Source organism: Diospyros lotus, chromosome 15, assembly GCF_014633365.1.
Source record: "Diospyros lotus cultivar Yz01 chromosome 15, ASM1463336v1, whole genome shotgun sequence".
In the NCBI taxonomy this organism is placed as follows: domain Eukaryota; kingdom Viridiplantae; phylum Streptophyta; class Magnoliopsida; order Ericales; family Ebenaceae; genus Diospyros; species Diospyros lotus.
The window spans coordinates 1,143,020-1,167,323 of record NC_068352.1 but is presented as its reverse complement, the minus strand read 5'-3'; the positions used below and the strand labels follow the sequence as shown (position 1 = coordinate 1,167,323).

The following is a 24,304-nucleotide window of genomic DNA, read 5'->3' as shown; positions in this document are numbered from 1 at the left end:
CATTAAAGGGAATCACTAGTATGGTGGTATAGACAAAAATAAATTTTTTATCGTGTATCAAGTACACGCAACGGAATATAGTATACATGTCATACATAGTTTGGGCATTTAAACAACACACATATTCAACAATTGAATACATAAATAAATCACATACCCACTGTCCGATGTAAGATTGGGGTACATAAACTATTTTTGTACTGAGACCATGCCCACCTCACGTTGTGGTGGTCCTAATCTATCCAGAATTAGTATGCAGTAGAGTATTGTTCCGATCATCTCTTTTTATGCTAGACACAAAGGATCTACGTATCACCAGTATCGGCGTCACATTCGATTGATCGTTCCCCAATGACCACCCACAGATTTACGAACAATATCTCATGTCATATGACGCATGACACACCATTCTTCCATCAGTATCTATATACCGAATGAGGTAGTAACTCCTGTACTAGTCAATACTAGATTAATTGGAGTCTTGATTCAAAGAATCTAAGCACTATGAATAGTTTAAGATATTATGTTACTAGATAATCCTGTCACACAGTTTCAACACCTTGAGAATAAGATTTTCACACAGAAGATTTAGAGACTCATTCATATAATTGAATGGAGAAAATATGAATGAATTAAGATAATCTTACATTTTATAAATTTATACAAAAATACAATTAATGCATTAAAACGATCCCACTAGATGTCATCTAAATCTAGCATCAGGACACATAACATTAACAATCTCTCACTTGCACTAATAATACTAATTTACATCACATGTAGATCTAGTGCTACCCCATTGGCAGGAATCGGATACCTATCTTCTCAAGATGCCGATCCAACTGTGACTAGTCAAAATTATTATTATTATTATTATTATTATTATTATTATATCACATACACAAATATTCCATTTTAGTGTTTAAAATTTTGTCAATAAATTAATTTTTTATATATTTTGTTTATAAATATCAAATTTTACTTTGTCAATAAAATTTGAAATTATAATCTCTAAATTACAATCAATTTAAGAGTAATATTTCTATTCACTATAATAGTAAACACTACCCTAATAAACTTTTATGATAATATTATTTGTGCACTAAATTTTGACTCTCATGAAATTATAAATTCTTCTTTAAAGAATTAACAATATTTCTTTATAAATTATCAACTATTTTTTAATAATTATTGTAGTTGTCAAAATGCATCAGTAAAGTTACAGTAAACTATTGGTTGTTTTTTGTTTTGGTTATCTAATTAGCCCTAATGATTCACTCACATTAAAGAGCATCAATTTCACGTGAGTTGGGGCATTTTTTGTTTTTTGTTTCTATTTTTAAGTATAAATACCCACAAAAGCTCATAAACCTTCCAACTTCCCAACCAACCCATAAAAACAATAAGCAAAGAGAAGGCATATCTATGGCATTATCCACAGCGCAGGTTGAGGCTGAGGCTACCCGTCGCACTGCCAATTACCATCCTTCCATTTGGGGGGATCGTTTCCTTGTTTATTCTGCTGCGTCTGCTACGGTACGAAACCATACTATTAATTCTTACACAATTTCTTATACAAAAATTAATATAAAAATATATAATATTTCTATATAAAAATGCCAACGAACACCGAAACCGTTTTGATCATGCCAACGATGTCGGCGCAGAGCACGATGAAGCTTAACTCTTTTAAGTGTTAAACAACGAACACCCAAACAAATTAATCAACAGCACTAAAACTCAACAGCAAACAGAGCACGATGAAGCTAACTCTTTTAAGTGTTAGAACTTATATTAATGTTGATCATTCTGTACGTAGGAGGGAGTGGATGTAAGCGCAGAGCAGCGCCGACATGAGCAGCTGAAAGAACGGATAAGAACGACGTTGGTGACAGCTGCTTCTGCCGACTTCATCGATGCCATCCAACGCCTGGGCGTGGCTTACCATTTCGAGAGCGAGATCGAGGCAGCATTGCAGCGCATGCGCGAGACCTGGCATCATCGACAGCTCCATGACGCCGGCGGCGACTGTGTTTACGGCACAGCTCTCACTTTCCGGCTGCTCAGACAACAGGGGTTTCCTGTGCCTTCTGGTAATTAACCAATCCGTCTTCGTTTAATTAACAGCGTGTATATATATATGTATGGATGATGATGCATCAATTCCATGGACCAAACAACCAGACGTGTTCAAGGAACTGAAGGGAAGAGAAGGCCAGTTTAAGGAATGCTTAACGAGAGATGTGGAGGCACTGCTAAGCTTGTACGAGGCTGCGCATCTCAGGGTGCGGGGAGAAGACGTCCTGGATGAGCTGGTCGCCTTCACCACTGCCCAGTTGGAGTCTGCCCTACCGGACCTTGGCGATGCTCTTGCCAGCAAGGTGATACATGCTCTAAACCAGCCCATCCGGACGGGCCTGACAAGGGTAGAGGCAAGGAGCTATATCTCTTTGTTTGAGCCAAAAGACCATGATGATACACTCCTCCTGGACTTTGCCAAGTTAGATTTCAACCTGTTGCAGAAGCTACACCAAAGAGAGCTCAGTGAGATCACAAGGTTCTTCTGCTATCCAACAATATACAAAGCCTAAGTCAAAATATTAGAATTTTCTTATGTAGTTTGAGTTGGAAATGATTTGCATGTAAATGATATATATTTTTTTAGGTGGTGGAAAGATTTAGATGTGCCAAAGAAGCTTCCGTTTGCAAGAGATAGAGTGGTGGAGTGCTACTTTTGGATAATGGGAGTTTATTTTGAACCCCAATATGAGCTCGGTAGAAGGATACTAACCAAAGTGATTGCTATGGCCTCCATTATAGACGACACATACGATGTCTATGGGACCTTTGAAGAACTTGCCTTTTTCACTGATGCAGTTGAAAAGTTTGATTTAATTTGTTCTCTTTTGAATAGTTCATTAAACTTGTCGTGCATGCATGAATTGAAATGGATTAATCTAACGATGCCCATTTGTTGGATTTTTAGGTGGCATGTGGGTGCTACACGTCAACTTCCAGAGTACATGAGGCTTTGTTACGAAGCATTGCTTGATATTTACAACATGATTGAGGAGGAGATGGCCAAACAAGGGAGGTCTTATGCCGTCGACTATGCAAAATTAGCAGTAAGCTTCATTGGTTCTTTCTTATTAGTTTATCTCATCAAAAAGCCATTAATTAATGTCGAGATTGAATTTCTCAGATGAAGAAGTTGGTGAATGCCTACTTTGAGGAGGCCAAATGGTTCCACCAAGGCTACACTCCATCCATGGAAGAGTACATGCAAGTGGCGCTCGTAACTGGTGCTTATGAGATGCTTTCGATCAATTCATTTGTTGGGATGGGTGATTTCGCCACCCAAGAGGCCTTTGATTGGGTGTCAAGTCGTCCTTTAATTGTTAGGGCTTCCTCTGTGATATGTCGACTCATGGATGACATGGTTGGTCACAAGGTAGATGACTTAAACATCAAAAACTTTTAGTAAAATTTTTACCAATTTTTTTTTTTTTGACAATTTTAGCTGTGATTTCCTACCATTTCAAAAAGCTTTCCCCTTTGTGGTGATGTTTTCAGTCACAATGCCATCTTATATTGATAGCCTACTGAAATGATTTGAATGTATATTAATTTGACCATATGAACCAAAAGGTGAACTCGAATACTTCTCTATAGCTAGAATCAAAGCCTAGCTATAAAACCACAGTAGTATGAGTTTAATAAGCATCACTTGAATCATGCATGGTGAAGTGACATTTATATATCTAGAAAAGAACTTAACCTTAAATGGAGAAAACTTTGATACGATGGATTCTCACATTAATAGCCTATTGAGAAAGTTTTTCATATGCAAACTATTTTTTCGAACCAATACAAAGTAATTTATTGTGTTGATTGTAGTTTGAGCAAGAGAGAGGGCACGTAGCCTCTGCTGTGGAATGCTACATGGAACAATATAGAGCATCAGAGCAAGAGACAATGATTGAGTTTGAGAAGCAAGTTAGAGATGCATGGAAGGACATTAATGCAGAGATGTTACAACCAACTGCAATGCCAATGCCTTTACTTGTGCGAGTCGCCAACCTTGCCAAAGTGATAAATGCTGTATACAAGAATGACGATGGCTACACTCATTCTGGGACCAAGCTTAAAGATTTTGTCACCTCCACACTTATTGAAGCCGTGCCAACCTAGAACTGCAAGTTCATACTATATTTCTTCTCCAATAAAGTTTAAAACTGGTTTTCTTATTATTTAAGCAAATAGTCTTTATGGTGTGCTAAAGTCTTTATTAATTTCCATAATGTCCCTTTGTAACTTCTATATTCCAAAAGCAAAAATGTCCACAATAATTATTTTTAATATCAAATATCTTTTGATATTAAAAATATATTTGAAATTCAAATGAAATGTTAAAATTATTGGCTAATATTTTTTGAGTTAGCTTCTGAAGGTTGTGTTTTTTGATTGATGTCGGGACACTTAGTTATGACAATCATGTATTGAATGTAAATACATTTACAAAATCTAAATAATTTATTAATTTCCCAATTCAATAATTTTTTCACAATATCTAGTTAATGTCACGCCAACATCATATACTCCAATTAATGTCACATATCTTATCCTATTATCTATTCTCTTGTGGGTGACTTGAGTTATTGTATACTACAATGCCTCCAAGACGTCAAAATACTCACCAAAGAAATCTTCAAGAAATCGAGATGATTGAGCTATATAAACAAATTCAAAGAATTAATTATAATAAAGACTTAAAATTTATGAAGGCCCAAGAATTAGAATGAAAATCCTTATGCCAATATATAGCTCCAACAATGAAGTAGAAATCTATAATCATTTTCACAATAACTTTACATCTTTGAAGGAGAAAATTTCGCATCGATGTTGTCAATGTGTCAACCAAAGGTCCAATGACTTAGGTATAAAAGTTGAAATTCCATAGTTTAAAGGGCGATTGCAACCAGATTTCTTCATTGACTAACTCCATATTGTGGAGTGAATTTCTTATCTCAAAGGTATTTCAAATGATAAGTACTGTGTTAAACTTATCTCTATTAAGTTAAAAAAAAACATGATTCAATCTAATGAGAAAATCTCAAGAGACGGGGAATGAGAAGATAGACAGAAATTATACAGAAATCTATAGAAATTATACAGAAAATCTTATATTGTTCCATCTTGGGATAAGATGGAACAAGAGCTCAAACACAAGTTCCATCCAAAGCACTATGTATACAGAAATCTACACAAAGAAATTTGAACAATTACTCTTAAAGTGTGACATGATCCATGAACCAGAGGAACATGCTATATAACTCATTATATTGGTGGACTACACAATGACATCATGCAACCCTTGTGTTACTAAACATTAAAGGATGCCATTCGTCTAGGCTTGAAGGTAGAAAAATAAAGATTACTAACTTCTCAAAGGTATAAAAAGAATGTTGTCAAGCAAGGAAATCAAACCTCAAGGCATTTATATATCCTTCAAAGCTGACCATTGAAGATAGTTTCCAAAGGTGACAAGAAGCAAGGTCAAATCTTCAAGAAATACTCACCAAAGAAATCTTCAATAAATCGAGATGACTGAGCTATAAAAACAAATTCAAAAATTAATAATTTCAGTTTTTAAATGAGATGATAATTATCATTTTAATATAATATTAAAATAAATTCGAAATTTACATATTCAATGTTTACATATATTTACTTTTATTTTATTATACTAATTTGAGCGCTGGAGATTACAAAGAAAAAATTAACCCCACTTTTATTCAAGATAGAAGTGTATAATTTATTCCCACCAATTTCTCTTAAAAAAAGAATCCTCCCTAGTAGTAAACCTCCCAACCGACACCTATTAGAGAGAAGGGATAACAACAACCATTAAAAATAAGAATTGTTTTTGAAAGATAACTTAATAATAATGGATTTCTCTGAATTAGGCTAGTATCAATTGTACACGTCCTAGAATTGTTTTCTAAATTTTTTTATAAAAATTTTGTAAAAGCATTATTTTCACATCAACACAAGAAATATTAAAACAAATTTTTTTATAAAACATGTAGTCATTCATTACTAATGTGCACAACACCATGGGCCCAAGTTCAAGGTAGGTCCAAGAAAAATAAGTTAAAAAATGGAGGTCTAAGAGACCTTCGAGATAGAGCAGTCATCGGAAGACCCTCATTTTGGGAGCTTCTCCCAAGGAACCTCAAGAGACCTTCCTAGGAACCTTTTCTGAGTTCTAGAGATACAATTTCCAAAAGACCCTTTGGATTATAGGTCGCTAAGAATGCGTTAGCTCATCTCCAAAGTCTTTAGTTGAAAATCAGGAAGAGACGATCCCAAAAGATATGAATGTTCTTCCATCTATCGGTTTTCAACCTCTATAAATAGAAAATGATCTCTTCAATCGAGGTACACAAAAACTCTTATACAAAATAGTTGAATATTTATTTTTTTCTTTTTTTTTGCTAAGACTAACTTAAGCGTAAGAGGGATTACTGCAGGAGACACCCCGCACTATATATTGACCATCTTTTGCTGGGTTTATAGTAGAGGTGTCAATAAATCACCTAACCCAATGATCCAATTTGAATTCAATATGAAATTAATTAGTGAGTTTGGGTAGACTTTTAATAGGTTTGGTTTGCTATTGGGTTAACCTGATAAGAGTTTATTAGGTTCAAGTTGATAGCATGTAAACCCGAAAAACTTCGAAACGAATCCGATAACAAGGTAAGATTTTGATTCTTTTTCAAGTTGTATCATATGGATGATGGATATACTGTTCTTGGTTTATGTTTTGAATATTTTGGATTGTTCACAAAAATCAGAATAAGACTAATCACTTAATTAATAATTCGTAGGTTACTTTATTTTATTTTTAGCTTTAATATTTTAATTAAAATAAGTACTTAAACTGGTTAATAGGTCAAGCTGATATGTTCGTGTTAACCTTAACGAATATATGTTTATTAGTTCGCATGTTCAGATTCAGGTTAAGGATTTTTGACCCAATAAACTAACAAATCAAATTAGGGTTGAACTTTAATAAATCGTGACTTTTTTGACTCAATAAACTAATAAATCAAGTTAGAGTTGAACGTTAACAAATTGTGACTCAATAGTGACCCGGCCTATTTATTTATTTTGACACTCCTAACTTATTGGCCAAGCGTTGAAACTTGTCATGTGTACATTTATAGATGATTTAGGTCTATAAATAGGTGTAACGACTTGTTGTTGAGATTCGGGTATGGTTTTGCATGCCTCGGTGTTAATATCTTGTTATGATTAACAATTAGAGAATGGTTGTGTTGGATAATGATTAAGTGTGTAAGCTAAGTGATTAAACTAGATTTTTGGTGTTGTGTCTGAATATATGTGAGAATGGTAGCTTAGATATCTGAATATAGGCTAGGGTATTTGAATGAGGGCCTAGGCATTCACATGTGTGAGTTTTGGGCCTTATTTGGATAGCATATGAGGTTTCGGATACCCCTATGGCTTGTTGAGTCACGTATTCGGTTGGGAAGCTTAACATTCGGATGTCCCACTTGATTAATGTCTCTCACATTCGGATGGGGTGCTTAGCATTCAGATGCCCCACGTTTCAGGATTTTAGTTTCCCCTTGCAACAACGATTTTCACTATGATGCAGCTCGAATAGCTCAAAACTCAAAACATAGAAGTTGTAGATCTTTCTCTTTTCATTTCATAATTTTTTGAATCACCTCGATCGGAGTTTGGACGAGAGAGTTATGCCCAGAATACGAAGAGATATCGAATATGTCAGAATCACCATTTTTCATTAATGCCTCTCATATTCGGATGTCCACTATAACATCCGAATATCACTCACATAAGCTTGGCCCAACTTTGTTTCTTGCATCCGAAGGCCCTTTGTCATATCCGGATGGCTCTCACAATAATCAAGCCACTATATTCAGATGCCTTCTCTCTATATCCTGATACTACTCACATAAACTTGCAACTTTGTTCCTTGCATCCGTATGTCTTTTGTTATATCCGGATGGCTCTCACAATAATCAAGTCGCTATATCCAGATGTCTTCTTCCAATATTCAGATGTCTTCCACTATCATCAACTCCCAGGCCATTTTCTTGACCTAGACCTTGGCTTTTCGGGCAATATGTTAGAGAATTTTTCTTCCCATCACGCCACGTATGTTCTTCCACTTTCTTTTTCTCCATATATATATAAATATAGGTAGAGTTGAGGGAAGTAAATTAATTACAATGAGTGACTAAGAGACTACACAATGAAGAAGAAGGAGAAGAAGAAGAAGAAAAAGAATAAGAAGAAGAAACAGTTGGAGCCAAGCGTTTGGCAGTTCGATTTCAGGCAAGTTCTTTCCCATTTTTTCCTCCTGATGTAAGTTCTCTTCCCTTCTCTTCCTTCATATGCTAGCTCCTGTTGCCCCTGTTTCCTCTCAAAGCCGTTAGGTCTAGTTACCATCAGTAAAGTGAAGAGGTTGAACTTTTGCCAGCTCGTGGGTCTCCTTGTATGCCTGGAAGGGTTCGATTACCCTTTGTATTTGTTGTTGGGAATGAAGCTAGGTCATGATTTGGGTAGGTTCCTGCTGGGATAATGAGAGGGTGCTATTGTGGCTGAGAGTACATTGCATGTGCTTTATGTGATTTTCTATATTTTGTCATCCTAAATGCATGCAAGGGTTCGGGATTATACATTTGGGAGTTACATATGACTTGTGTGCTTGGACACGAGCATGTTAAGTTGATTTAATACCTAGGTTAACACGAGCATTTCATTCGGCATGTTATTTCCTATATGTACATGATACATGGCTTATGGGGGCTTTGTATCACGTTATGGCCTACTACGCCACCACCCTTATTTGTTATGCATTTGCATGGTTTTTGGCACTGGTTCTAGCATTACACTTGTATGGTGTTAGTTAATCAAAATCGAGTTTTTGTTATGAACATTCTAGTGTGCCAAGCGAGTTTCGGCTCGAGTTATCGGTGTTGGTCGCTCCCACCCAAGCGAGCTTCGACTCGAGTTATAGGTACAACTTACCTTCAAGGCAGCAGTAGGATTGTGACATGGACTTAAGTGCTAGTACATTTTTATTTGGACCCCAAGATCCAGTACGTGCATATCTTTGTTATGCGGTTGGTACCTATTATTCCATATATGATTGGTTTCCATCTTTGCATGAGTTTTGCACTTGGGTGCAGGTTATTCTTTAACTTCCTTATTCCTGATAGCCTTTCCTTCATATATGCTTGCCGAGTACTTTTGCTTCTCTTCATTCTAGATAAGGGCAAGGGAAGAGATGGGGGTAAGTCTAGTGGTGTCGGACCTACCTAAGTAACTCGTGTACATGGCAGCCCATGTTAACCTTACCATGGGACATAGTTGTATGACAAGATTGTTGTATCTTTTGAGTTTTTGGTTGGCTTGTATATATGTAAACCCTATAACCTTGTGGGCCAGTTGTGTTTTGAAATGCATGCTTAGGTTGTAGTTTTTGCTTATGTTATTAGATTCATTATCAGATATATGTGAATCCAGGTGTGCATGCATGGTAGGTCTGTCATTTCCCTTTGGTTTCCTTTTTCCCTCGGGGCCACTCGCTAGGGTTTTTCGGCTTGGTTAGGGGATCCAGTTGGAGGTCCCATAATAGGTGTCCAATGTTCTGGAATTAGTTGTAATTATATCACTTTTATTGTAGCAATATTTATTTAGTGATATTTTGAGTATCCCAATATTACTTTTGTACTATCAATTATTTACTTAGTAATTTTTTATTTTTTCTACCATTGGTTTTTCCAATTTGAATTTGTCATGTAAAATTATGTGTTTATGTATATATAGTTGATTGGTTTGATTGTAGTTTGTTGTAAATCCAATTTGGTAACAGATCCACTCACCTATACATGTGAACCAGTGTCACATGGACAGAAGACTAAAATTTTGAGCTTCATTGTCGGCCATCCTAATCATGTATCATTCTTGATCTCATCTTTGCTTCCATTCTAATCCATCCATCGACACGAGATTTGTGAGATTCTAATACAATTGTGAGCACACTTTCTTTCCCCATGGCCCAATAATCCAGCAACAATAGAAAAATTTGGGAAGATGCTCATATGAGAGCGTAACTTGGATCAGATTAACCCCAAACAACGAAAGTTTTAGTCCTTTTCAAAGTGGTTTCGATATAGCTAGTTTAACCCTCAAACACATAAATCGACCTATGCTACATCACATCACATCACATTCCTCAAATCTTCCACGGCCATTATAGGTTAATTTGTCAACCTCTTTATTGATTTGAATTATCCGTCATTCCTTTGGTTTAATCAATTTCAAAATTCATTATTAATTGATGAACACTCAATTTAATTAATTAATTAAGCCTCCTAAAATTCATGATTAACCACAAAATATGAATTTTGTTTTTCATTAAATATCTTAAAAGTATATTATGATACAAGGTGTGACAAATGTCATTTTAGAAATATTGGGATAGTTTCACACTGACAAAATTAAGATCTTAAACCTTATAAGTCTTTGTGAAATTAAAAAAAAAAAAAAAAGCCGATCTAAGTAAGTTTAGATAGTTTAACAATAAACCTAATAAAAAGAAAATATTATACTAAATTTTAAATGAATTTCTATACTTATCTCAAAATATTTTAATAACATGCAAGCAAGTTAGAAATAATTTGAATACTAGATATTATATATGTTAAATAACCAGTGAGGCTAAGTGTTTTCCCTTAGTCAAAAACTTAGCCTATCCATATGTCTCTCACAAGCAAATTCTCACGTGGAACATCTCCATAGTTGAAGACTTGAAAGAAAGGCCAACCATTCTCCTTGGGCGACAAGCATAAATATAAATTTTGCATTTGAAAGGTAACATATCTTAATCCACCAATCAATATATATTAGCATCACATAGGAATATGGTGACAACCCTCAGTGCATGTCCAACCATCAATACTGGGGCACTCACGATCTGTGCCATTCTTCCCCACCCAACCCGGCGTGCTCCTACCCCTCTAGCTAAGCAACGAAATCAACATTGAGTGTCCTTTACCCATGCATTCCACTTGGGAGTGCATGGCGCGAAACATCTTTAGGTAGGGGCAGATCCAAGAAATAGGTGAACAATGGGTTATGTGAGGCCGGCAGAGGGCAAAGGGCTGAAAATGGTAGATCTAGGGAATAGGTGGGCATTGAGCTAAGGTTGGCCAACCCCCTTTTGGATCCGCCCATGCCTTCAGCCTATTTGCCTTTTCTTATAGAAGCTTTAAAGATGTATGCCCTCACTCGACACTCCAACCATCCAATACACAGCTATTGTGTTGCTCTAATACTATTTGTCATATACCCAAATAGTAATCAAAGGGAGAGACCAACCATCCTTCTCAATCAACAAGTATAAACAATATAAATTTCACATCTAAAAAATGACATACCTCCCTTCACAATTATTGTGTATCAAGAGCATGCAAGAATATGAAAACAACCCTTAATGTACAATTAACTCTCAACCCTAAATAATCACAATTATAAAAACAACCCTTAATATTCGATTAACTCTCGACCCTAAATACTCACAATATGTTAATTGTGATTAGTCTACACGGCAATGATAGTCATCTCCACACAACACAAACATATGTGGAGAAGCCAATTTAAACCAAAACTAATTGAACGTGACTTTTTATCCATTTTGGCTTGCTTTGACTTCATGATCCCACCACTTACTAGAGGCCAAGAATAATAATGGAGGGAAAAAACAACACTTCTAGCTCTCTTTTTTATTTCTTTTAAAATTTTATTTTTTAAATTATAATAAATTTATCTCTTAAATACAGATAATTAGAGTCAAAATAATTATTAGAGAGAAAAATTATTAAATATTTTATTATGTGTCTTTAACAATAATTGTCACTAAAAGTATAATTAGATACACAAGCAAATAAGACACATATATACCTAACAGATCAGCTATGTCTGTTATTTATACTATTATAAAAGCAAACAATAGGTCTTGGTGTTATAAAATATTATCAGTAGAGCATTTTTCTAAAATATATCATTTATGTAGCTTGCTTAAAAAAAATAAAAATTAATTATATTAATAAGATTTAAACTCATGAACATCTCTACACAATAGTTGACTTTTAAAACAAATTTAACACTATATTAAAACTCGTTTCATTTAAATTTTTTCTAAAAAGTTAAATTTATATAGTTATTGTCTCTTTTTTCTATAAATAAGAATTATATTAACAAAAAAAGAATGGCAAAAGTCCAAAATTAATAATAATAAATAACTAAACACACAAAAGAGCAAAACCAGACTGAGGTCAGGTCTGTAGTCACGTGAGCCCAATCCCCATTAGAAGACTCTCGCTCGGTTCAAAGAACACAGGGAAATAATAAAGCTCAATGCCAACAAACTAGCCAAGAAACACCTAGTGTTGTTGAAAACAAAAAAATTAATCACATTTAAACATAAAAGATTTTTATGCGAAAAACCCTAAAAGGGAAAAACAACGACTATCAGGATGATAGAAGAAAAAATATCATTATATAGTAAAGTTTACAACTATAAAAATCAATATTTTCTCTATAAACTCAAATCCCAATTATACCAAATTCTTAACTTTCACTGGTCTCTCACAAGAAATTTGCACATCTTGAATAACTTATCTTCCTTGTTTACCAAGACTAAGGTTTCCTTGCCTAACAACAAGTAAAAACTAACTAGGAAACAAAATTACAAACTAAACAAAAAACAAACTAGAAATAGGAAAGAAACTTATTAGAAAATCTTCAAGACTAATTAGGATTTTTTTGTTAAAAATCTTAACAAACCACTAACTTAGCAAGAATTCCTAAAATTGTATATCTATGCGACCCTAGAGAGGCTCCCATAGCCATAATCTGGAGGGTCTGTCGGTGACAATTTTATTAGGAAAGTCTTTAGTGCCTCCTTCTTTGGACTTCTTCCTCTCGGCTCTATCTTGAGTTTAAATATACTTTATCGAGCACATCAATTATAAGCACTTTTACATAATAAAAAGTGTTTATTTTTAAAAATATAAAAACTTTTTATTTAAAAATAAACACTTTTTACACCATCCATAATTTTTTAAAACTAATTAATAATTTATCAAAAAAGAGTTATTGATTTGTTAATTAGTGGACAAATAACATTGCCTCCATTTATTTTATTTGCCTAATTTGCATGAAACACCTCCAGCCTATATTTGCCTTTTTTTTATACAACTTTCAAAGATGCATGCCCTCAGTCGACCCTCTGACCATCCAATGCACACCTATTGTGTTCCCACTAAGCTATCTCTAATACCATTTGTGATATGGCCAAATAGTAATCAAAGGGAGAAGCCAACCATCCTTTTCAAGCAACATCTTGTCATTTTTTCTTTGTTCCCACGTGCATGACTCAGCAGTAAAGCATGTGGAGTTTCACATCATCAGAGATCAAATTTTTGTGGTGGCATTTGTTTCATGTGAAGTTGTAAAGTGAATATCTTGCTCTGTGTATATATAGACTGTGATCACATCCGGGTTTACCTAATAGGCGAATCGAGAGAAAGGCTGCTCGTCCCTAGGATTAGTCGGGCGAATCTCGAAACCTAGATTATAAAAAAAAAAAAAAAAAAAGTTCCACATCTTAAAAATGACATACCTCCCTTCACAACTAATGTGTATCAAGAGTATGCAAGAATATGAAAACAACCCTTAATGTACGATTACCTCTCGACCTTAAATACTCACAATATTTGAGACATGAATAGTCCACATGACAATGTCATCTCTTTCCACACAACACAAACGTGCGTGGAAAAGCCATTTTAAACCACAACTAATTGATCGTGCCTTTTTATGCATTTTGGCTTGCTCTGACTTCATGATCCCACCACTAACTAGAGGGAAAAAACACACTTCTAGCTTTCTCTTTTTCATTTCTTTTAAAATTTTATTTTTTAAATTACAATAAATACATCTCTTAAATTCAGATAATTAGAGTCAAAAAAATTATTAGAGGTAAAAATTATTAAATGTTATTAAATATTTTATTATATGTCTTTAACAATAATTGTCACTAAAAGTATAATTAGATACACAAACAAATAGGACAGATATAACTAACAGCTCTTCACGGTTCCGCCGCCCCACCAATTCCTCTCGTCTGCCAAATCAATTCTCCTCCCATCTAATATCATAATATATATATATATATATATGAAGCACGGAGCATGCGCCCTAGCCTTGAGTCCTCCTTAACGTGGACTTCCAATTATTATATATATATATTATTTATCACTTTATAATAATACATATATATAAATAATATAAGATAACCTATAATATAATATAATATAATCAATTACGTTTATTATTTATCCTATTATATAAGCAAACACTTGGTCTTGATGTCAGTAAAGCATTTTTCTAAAATATACCACTTATGTATCTTGCTTAAAAAAAATTATATTAATAAGATTTAAACTCATGAACTCTACACAATAGTTGACTTTCAAAACAAATTTACCACTATACTAAAGTTCATTTTATTTAAAATTTTCCTTAAAAAATTAAATTTATATAGTTATTGTCAAATACTACTAAAAGAACTTTCACTCAAAATACTCTTGTCAATAAAGTACTTTGGTGTTAAGAAACCTTGTCCATAAAGTGAATTTCCAAAATACTTTTCATATATTTTATTTTAAAAAATCGAAATTAACTTTATTATTAAAATCTTAACTTGTGGCCTCTAAACTCATAATGAATATAATTTCACCGACACTAAATTTCAATTATCTTTAAAAATTTTTCTAAAAAATTTAAAACTAAAATGCAACTATTAATTCTAGTCACACAGACTCTTTTAGAGTTAAAATTATATATATATTGAGCCATAATTTTCTAAACATGAAACACTTTTCCTCTTTGAAATAATATTTGAAACTTAAAACCGACCCATCCTTTGGAAGTTTCCTTAATTTTAAAGGTGAAAAAGGAGTCTGAGTAGCTGTGGTGGGCTACCTTTTTATAGCCACAAAAGTTGTTTGATTATAGCCATGTAAACAAAATTGATTACCAATTATTTTTATTTTGTAAACAAAAAGGAAAAATTCACTAAAATGATAACAATTACAAAAATATTGTGGTAAAAATTGTAAGTTAAAAATTTTATCAAAATATTTAATAATTGTAGAGTGTGAGGGAATACGATCAATGAAAATAAGATTTACACAAAAAAAAAATTATTTAATTGCTACATATGAAGAAATGGGACGACAAGTTCCCTCAAAATGAGATTTTCACAAAACATTATTTGGTTGCCACAAAGAAATGGGACATTCCCTCAAAATAAAGAAAAAGTTTTTCATCACAAAATGGATGGAAAATAAAAAGCCTCCATATTCCGTTCTTACCAAACATTGTGACGAATTGAAATCCCATTCTCTTTTCTTTTTCATTCAAAGTTATTTCGTCCGATCAAAGATAACCTTAATCTCACATCATCAGGATAAATTTAATATAAGATCATTTTTATTTAAGGTCATATAGTTTAAATTTTTTATTTTTGACAGGCATATAGTTTAAATTTCACATTCTAAGTGTTCTTATTTTTTGAGGTGGCTTTAATTAGTGCATTTTATTGTTGTTCTTATTATTATTATTATTTTTTATTATTATTAGTAGTAGTAGTAGCAGCAGCAGCAGCAGTAGTAGTACTAGTAGAAGTAGTCATCATCCTCTCTAATAATATCTATTTTATCACATAAACAAATATTCCATTTTAGTGTTCTGTCAATAAATTACTTTTAAATATTTTTTATATATTTTGTTTATAAATATTAAAATTTACTTTCTTAATAAAATTTGAACTTATAATCTCTAAATTACAATCAATTTAAGAGAAATATTCTATTCACTACAACTGTCAACCTTACCCTAATAATCTTTTACAATAATATGATTTGTGCACTAACTTTTGACTCTCACGAATTATAAATACTTCTTCAAGAAATTAAGAATATTTCTTCATAAATTATCAATTATTTTTTAATAATTATTGTTGTTGCAAAAATGCAATAGTAAATTTATAGTCGCAAAAAAGTGTTCGTCTTGATTTTCTAATTTTTAGGAGATCTATAAGATAGAAGACACTCAGGGATATGGGGTGTCTCTAGTATGAACTCTTCAATGTTAAAGTTAGTTTCACTAAAAAACATAGAAGTATTTTTAGGTATCTTGTGTCCACACCACCCTCGTTGTTTTTTGTTTTAGTTACCTGTCGATGTTTGGAATTGGTCGACCGTGATTTGTTTTGCTCGCACTAATAAAGTAAACACAAAAGAAAGGAAGAGGAAGTATGCAAGCGAGTTTTTAGGTGGTTCGGCTAGAATGATACCTAGTTCACGACTGTTCTCTGATTATTCCGACAGAGTAACAATATATTATTGTTCATCCCTCATTTACAATGGTTTTTGACCCCTATTTATAGAGTGGAGTGTTTACAATTTGAATGAATTCTAAATGTAGAAGGATTCTGCTCCATGGATGGCATTTCCTTATCGTTTTCGAATTATCAGGAACAAACGCCATGATTTTAGGGATTTGATTTGCTTCAGATAAAGCATGTGGATATCGCCTCTGATTATTTTGTGGTCTTTTTTTTATTCAAGCTGAAAGGTTCGGTCAGTAAGATGAAAGCATCGCTGGGAGCTCGCTTGGTTCCGCAACATAAGCTCGGGTTTCGACGACGTGCGATCTTGCTCTGACGACTTCAGCCTTGGGCCCATTGGGTTTCGGGAGATTGGACCGGCCTGCTGGATCGAGTCCAGCACGCTTAACTCTATCCGAAAGCACCCATAACATTACCTAATTGGCCACCTAATTAATGATTGGCTCACATTAAAGGGCATCCATTTCACTGAGTTGGGAGATTTTTTGTTTCAAATGTGGGCTACATTTTTATAGTTACAAAAGTTGTTGGATCACTTAGTACTATTCTCATCACACAAAATTTTTTAGAGTAAAAAATATAAGTATAATTCTCTAACCATGAAACATATTCAATTAATAATCATAGAGTGTGAGGAAATACGATCAATGAGAATAAGATTCCCATAAAAAAAATTTATTTCGTTGCCACATATGAAGAAATGGGACGACACGTTCTCTCAAAATGAGATTCCTAAAAAAAATTATTTAGTTGCCACAAAGAAATGGGATATTCCCTCCAAATAAAGGAAAAGTTTTTTTATCACAAAATGGATGAAAAATGAAAAGCCTTCATATTCCGTTCTTACCAAACATTGTGATGGATTAAAATCCCATTCTCTTTTTTTTTCCATTCAAAATTATTTCGTCCAATCAAACATAACTTTAATGTCACATCACCGAGATAAATTTAATATAAGATCATTTTTATTTAAGGTCATATAGTTTAAATTTTTTTATTTTCGACAAGGCATATATATAGTTTAAATTTCACATTCTAAGTGTTTTTATTTTTTATGGTGGCTTTAATTAACGCATTTTATTATTATTATTATTAGTAGTAGAAGTAGTTGTCGTCGTCATCCTCTAATAATATATATTTTATCACATACACAAATATTCCATTTTAGTGCTTAAAATTCTGTCAATAAATTACTTTTTAAATATTTTAAATATTTTATTTATAAATATCAAAATTTACTTTGTCAATAAAATTTGAACTTATAGTCTCTAAATTACAATTAATTTAAGAGTAATATTTTTATTCACTACAAATGTCGACACTACCCTAATAAACTTTTACGATAATATGATTTGTACACTAACTTTTGACTCTCATGGAATTATAAATACTTCTTCAATAAGAAATTAACAATATTTCTTTATAAATTATCAACTATTTTTACTAATTATTATTATTACAAAAAATGCAACAATAAATTCATTAAAATGATTATAATTACAAAAAATATTGCCATAAAAATTGTAAATCAAAAAATTTTACCGAAATATTTAATAATCATAGAGTGCGAGGGAATATAAATAAGAATGAGATTCTCACAAAAGATTGTTTGGTTGCTACGAAGATGTAAGACGATCCATTCCCAAATGAAGGAAAGGTTTTTCATCACCAAATAGATAGAAAATGGGTATATTTCATGGAATTGAAAGTCAAAAGCCGAGTAATGTCCCATTTAACGTTTTTTTCTGATGATCAACAATCTATTTAACACTGTTTGAGAGTCTTTGACAACTGAATTGTAGACATTTGATAATTTAAAGAGAAAAATAAGAAAAAATAAAAAGTAAGAGAACACAAAAGCTTTAAAGAGAAGCTCTGAAGATTCTTGTTGAAGATATAATTAACCAAGTATTTTTTTAAAAATACTTTTACATAATAAAAACACTTTCTTGGACATATAATTATAAACACTTTTACATAATAAAAAGTGTTTATTTTCAAAAAATATAAAAACTTTTTACATAGTCTATAATTTTTAAAAATTAATTAATAATTTATAAGAAAACAAGTTATTGATTTGATAATTAGTGGACAAATAGCATTGTCTCGTTTGTTTCATCGCATGAGAAAAGTTTCATGGCATGAGAAAAAGGAGCTGTGAGATCTGTTCCTGATAATTAAGAGTTTTTTTTTTTTTTTTGTATTTTTTTAAGTTTGAGTTTGAATATTAAATCATTTTACTCTTAAAATGATATAAATCGAGCGAGAGAGTGAGGGATACAAATTTGACATTGTGAATTGTGGTGGGATTTGGGTGACAGCTCATGTTTTTGGTAGTAGTTAGGATTTAAATAGAATATTTTTTTAATGGAAAAAAATTCTCATGATCACGTCTAAAAAAATTATTACATTAATTGTTCGTATTTTTATCTTTAGTCAAAAGCAGAAATAAAAAAAGAAAAATAAAACTCCGTTCTTCAATTTGTCTGATATAATCTGCGAGTGCTTCCTTGGAGTATATACTACGTACTTAATAGTTGGTTAGGTCTTCCCACTGAATTTGATTAGGTGAATGAGGAATCAACATTAACAAAAATCTGGGGAACTTATATGCATGGTACTATAATATAAAAGATATATTATATATATGATTGGTTTCGGATTGTACAACTCCCCACCAATGGGTCTCCTCCGTGCACCAATATTTGCCCAAACATATATTTTTGTTCCTGCAACTTTTGTGTTTTATTTATTATTTTAATTACATTCTTAAATTTTTATTTTTTCTTCGATTTAACTCTTATATTTTTACTTTTTTTCGTATGTCAATTCAAATTTTATATTATTTTAATTGTATCCCTAAACCAATTGTTTTAGTCTATTTAACCTTTGTTCTTTGATATAATAAAGTGTGATATATATTTTTTTTATTTTATTTTATTTTATTTTTTTATACATGAAAGTACAAAATTAAATTAACTTGAAAATATAAATTCAAAAATGCAATCGAAACAATAAAAACTTTAGATTTCTACATAAAAAATATATCAAAATATATGAATTAAATTAATTTAAAAATTAGGTTCAATAATTGAAATAATAAAAAGTTTAAATAGTTATATGAAAAAAAAAATTGAAAGTAAATGGGGCAAAATATATGGATTTGGCCCTAATATTTTTGATTTGCGGTAAATTATAAAAAAATATTTTTTATATTTTTTTATGTATTATAATTAATAAAGACTTTTTCATTTTTCAATGATGACCTATATTTTTTTGTTGAATGCCCTTTATATTCCAAAAAGGGATGTCATGGATGGGGGATTCTCCCCTTTCACACCTAGTCGGTACATAAATCATTGTTCGTTTAGATTTGCTTATCAACGACCATAAATCCATGCTATATCATGTAGTTACTGAGCTCGTTGAGAGAGATTCGTCTTGAAAAATTGTCAAGATAATCTATTGAACTAGCTAGCAACATGCAGAAGACTCTCGCTCGGTTCGAAGAATACAGGGAAACAGTAAAGCTCAATGCCAGCAAACTAGCCAAGAAACACCCGGTGTTATTGAAAACAAAAAATTTAATCACATTTAAGTACAAGAGATTTTTACGTGAAAAATCCTAAAAGGGAAAAACAATGGCTGTTGGGATGACAGAAGAAAAAATATCATTATGTAGTAAAGTTTACAACTACAAAACTCAATTCTCTCTTAAAATTCAAATCCCAATTACAATCAATTCTTAACTCTAACTGGTTTCTCACAAGTAATTTGTACACCTTGAATAACTTGTTTTCCTTGTTTACCAAAACTAAGATTTCCTTGCCTAACAAAAGGTAAAACTAACTAGAAATAGAAAGAAACTTATTAGAAAATCTTCAATACTAATTAGGACTTCTCGCTAAAAATCTTAACAATCCACCACCTTAACAATAATTCTTGAAACTGTATATCTATACGACCCTAGAGAGGCTTCCAGAGCCATAATCTAGAGGGTCTATCGGGACTACTTTATTAGGAAAGTTTTCAGTGCCTCTCTCTTTGGACTTCTTCCTCTTGCCTCTATCTTGAGTTTGAATCTACTTTATTGGGCACATCAATTATAAGCACTTTTACATAATAAAAAGTGTTTATTTTTAAAAAATATAAAAACTTTTTATTTGAAAATAAACACTTTTTACACCATCCATAATTTTTTAAAACTAATTAATAATTTATCAAAAAAGATTTATTGATTTGTTAATTAGTGGACAAATAACATTGTCTCTGTTTATTTTATTTGCCTAATTGGCGTGAAATGCCTCCAGCCTATATTTTCCTTTTCCAATACAACCTTCAAAGATGCGTGTCCGCACTCAACCCTCTAACCATCCAATGCATGCCTATTGTGTTCCACAAAGCTACCTCTAATACTATTTGTGATGTGGCCAAATAGTAATCAAAGGGAGAAGCCAACCATCATTCTCAAGCAACAACATCTTGTCATTTTTTCTTTGCCCCCACAGGCATGGCTCAGCAATAAAACATGTGAAGTTTCACATTATGGATTAAATTCTTGTGGTGACATTTATTTCATATGAAAGTGTAAATTGAATGTGTATATAGAGGCTATGACTGCATGCGAGTTTATTTGACAGGCAAACCGGGGAAGGCCACCCGTCCCCAAAACTAGTCGGGCGAAACTTGAAACCTAGATTATAAAAAAAAATAATAAATAAATAAAAGTTCCATGTCTAAAAAACGGCATACCTCTCTTCACAACTAATATGTATCAAGAGTATGCAAGAATATAAAAATAACCCTTAATGTACTATTAATGTACGATTACCTCTTGACCTTAAATACTCACAATATCTGAGAAATGAATAGTCCACGTGACAATGTTATCTCTTTCCAGTCACAATATTTGAGACATGAATAGTCCACACACACAATGTCATGGCTTTCCACACAACACAAACGTGCATGGAAAAACCATTTTAAACCACAACTAATTGACTGTGCATTTTTATGCATTTTGGCTTGATCCCACCACTAACTAGAGGCCAAGACTAATAATGGAGGAAAAAAACACACACTTCCAACTTCTTTTTTTTTCATTTCTTCTAAAATTTTATTTTTTAAATATATCTCTTAAATTCAGATAATTAGAGTCAAAATAATTATTAGAGGTAAAAATTATTAAATGTTGTTAAATATTTTATTACCTGTCTTTAAGAATAATTGTCACTAAAAGTATAATTAGATACACAAACAAATAAGACACAAATATAACTAACCGATCAGTTATATCTATTATTTATCCTATTATATAAGCAAACACTAGGTCTCAGCGTTATGAAATATTGTTAGTAAAACATTTTTCTAAAATATACCACTTATGTGTCTTGCTTAAAAAAAATAAACTATATTAATAAAATTTAAACTCATGAACTCTACACAATAGTTGACTTTTAAAACAAATTTACCACTATACTAAAGCTCATTTTATTTAAAATTTTCCTTAAAAAATTAAATTTATATAGTTATTGTCAAATACTACTAAAAGAACTTTCACTCAAAATACTCTTCTCAATAAAGTACTTTGGCGTTAAGAAACCTTGTCGATAAAGTGAATTTTCAAATACTTTTCATATATTTTATTTTAAAAAATCAAAATTAACTTTATTATTAAAATTTTAACTTGTAGCCTCAAAACTCATAATAAATATAATTTCACTGCTACACTAAATTTTATTTATCTTTAAAAAATTTTCTAAAAAAATTTAAAACTAAACTGCAACTATTAATTCTAGTCACACACTCTTTTAGAGTTAAAATTATATATATATATATATATTTAGCTATAATTTTCTAATCATGAAACACTTATCTTAAAAATAATATTTGAAACTTAAAACCGACCCATCCTCTGGATGTTTCCTTAATTTTAAAGGTGAAAAAGGAGTCTGAGTAGTTGTGGTGGGCTGCCTTTTATAGCCACAAAAGTTGTTCCATTATAGTCATGTAAACAAAATTGATTATCCAATTATTTTTATTTTGTATACAGAAAAGAAAAATTCACTAAAATGATAACAATTACAAAAATATTGTCGTAAAAATTGTAAATTAAAAATGTTATCAAAATATTTAATAATTATAGAGTGCGAGGGAATACGATCAATGAGAATAAGATTCCTACAAAAAAATTATTTGGTTGCCACAAAAAAATAGAACATTCCCTTAAAATAAAGGAAAAGATTTTCACCACAAAATGGATGAAAAATGAAAAGCCTTCATATTCCATTATTACCAAACATTGTGATGGATTGAAATCCCATTCTCCTTTCTTTTTCACTCGAAATTATTTCGTCCAATCAAAGATAACCTTAATCTCACATCACGGGGATAAATTTAATATAAGATCATTTTTATTTAAGGTCATATAGTTTAATTTTTTATTTTTATTTTTGACAAGGCATATAGTTTAAATTTCACATTCTAAGTGTTTTTATTTTTTTGGTGGCTTTAATTGATGCATTTTATTATTATTATTATTATTATTATTATTATTATTATTTGTAGTAGTAGTAGTAGTCGTCGTCGTCGTCATCTAATAATATCTATTTTATCACATAAATAAATATTCCATTTTAGTGTTTAAAATTTTGTCAATAAATTACTTTTAAATATTTTTTTATATATTTTGTTTATAAATATCAAAAAATATCAAAATTTACTTTGTCAATAAAATTTGAACTTATAATCTCTAAATTACAATCAATTTAAGAGTAATATTTCTATTCACTACAAGTGTCGACCTTACCCTAATAATCTTTTACGATAATATGATTTGTGCACTAACTTTTAATTCTCACGGAATTATAAATACTTCTTCAAAAAATTAACAATATTTCTTCATAAATTATCAACTATTTTTTAATAATTATTGTAGTTGCAAAAATGCAACAGTAAATTTACAGTTGCAAAAAGTGTTCGTCTTGATTTTTTAATTTTTGGGATACATGTAAGATAGAAGACACTTGGGGATATGAGGTGTCTCTAGCATGAACACTTCAATGTTAAAGTAAATTTCACTAAAAAACATAGAAGTATTTTTAGGTATCTTGTGTCCACACATCCTCGTTATTTTTTGTTTAGTTACTTGTCGACGTTCGGAATTGGTCGACCTTGATTTGTTTTGTCCGCATTGAGAAAGTAAACACAAAAGAAAGGAAGAGAAAGTATGCAAGGGAGTTTTTATGTGGTTCGACCAAAATGATGCCTAATCTATGACTATTTTCTAGTTATTTTGACATGGTAATAGTATATTATTGCTCATCCCTCCTTTACAATGATTTTTGATCCCTATATATAGAGTAGAGTGGGGTGTTTACAATTTGAATGAATTCTAAATGTAGAAGGATTCTGCTCCGTGGATGCATTTCCTTATCGTCTTCGAATTATCAAGAATGAACGCTGTGATTTTAGGATTTGATTTTCCTCAGATAAGACAGACAGATATCGCCTCCGATTATTCCGTGGTTTTTTTGTTATGCGAGCTGAAAGGTTAGGCCAGTGAGCTGAAAGCATTGCTTGGTTTTGTGGCATGAGTTCGGACCTTAGATTTCGGGAGATTGAGCCGGCCTACTAAGTTGAGTCCAACCCGCTTAACTCTATCTGAAAAGCACCCATAACATTACCTAATTAGCTACCTAATGATTGGCTCACATTAAAGGGCATCCATTTCACGTGAGTTGGGAGATTTTTTGTAAACGTGGG

General features: G+C 31.9%; 1 protein-coding gene across 1 annotated transcript in view; it reads left to right on the top strand.

Annotated features, from left to right (window-relative positions):
* Positions 1–1,400: 1,400 nt before the first annotated feature.
* The window catches only part of LOC127792111 ((-)-germacrene D synthase-like), a 68,750-nt gene continuing 45,846 nt past the window's right edge, over positions 1,401–24,304 (top strand). The window contains exons 1-5 of the mRNA XM_052322470.1: positions 1,401–1,536; positions 1,820–2,093; positions 2,185–2,557; positions 2,666–2,884; positions 2,987–3,125. Coding sequence (XP_052178430.1) covers positions 1,426–1,536; positions 1,820–2,093; positions 2,185–2,557; positions 2,666–2,884; positions 2,987–3,125 — 1,116 coding nt within the window. The 5' untranslated portion in view covers positions 1,401–1,425. The remainder of the gene's footprint in view (positions 1,537–1,819; positions 2,094–2,184; positions 2,558–2,665; positions 2,885–2,986; positions 3,126–24,304) is intronic.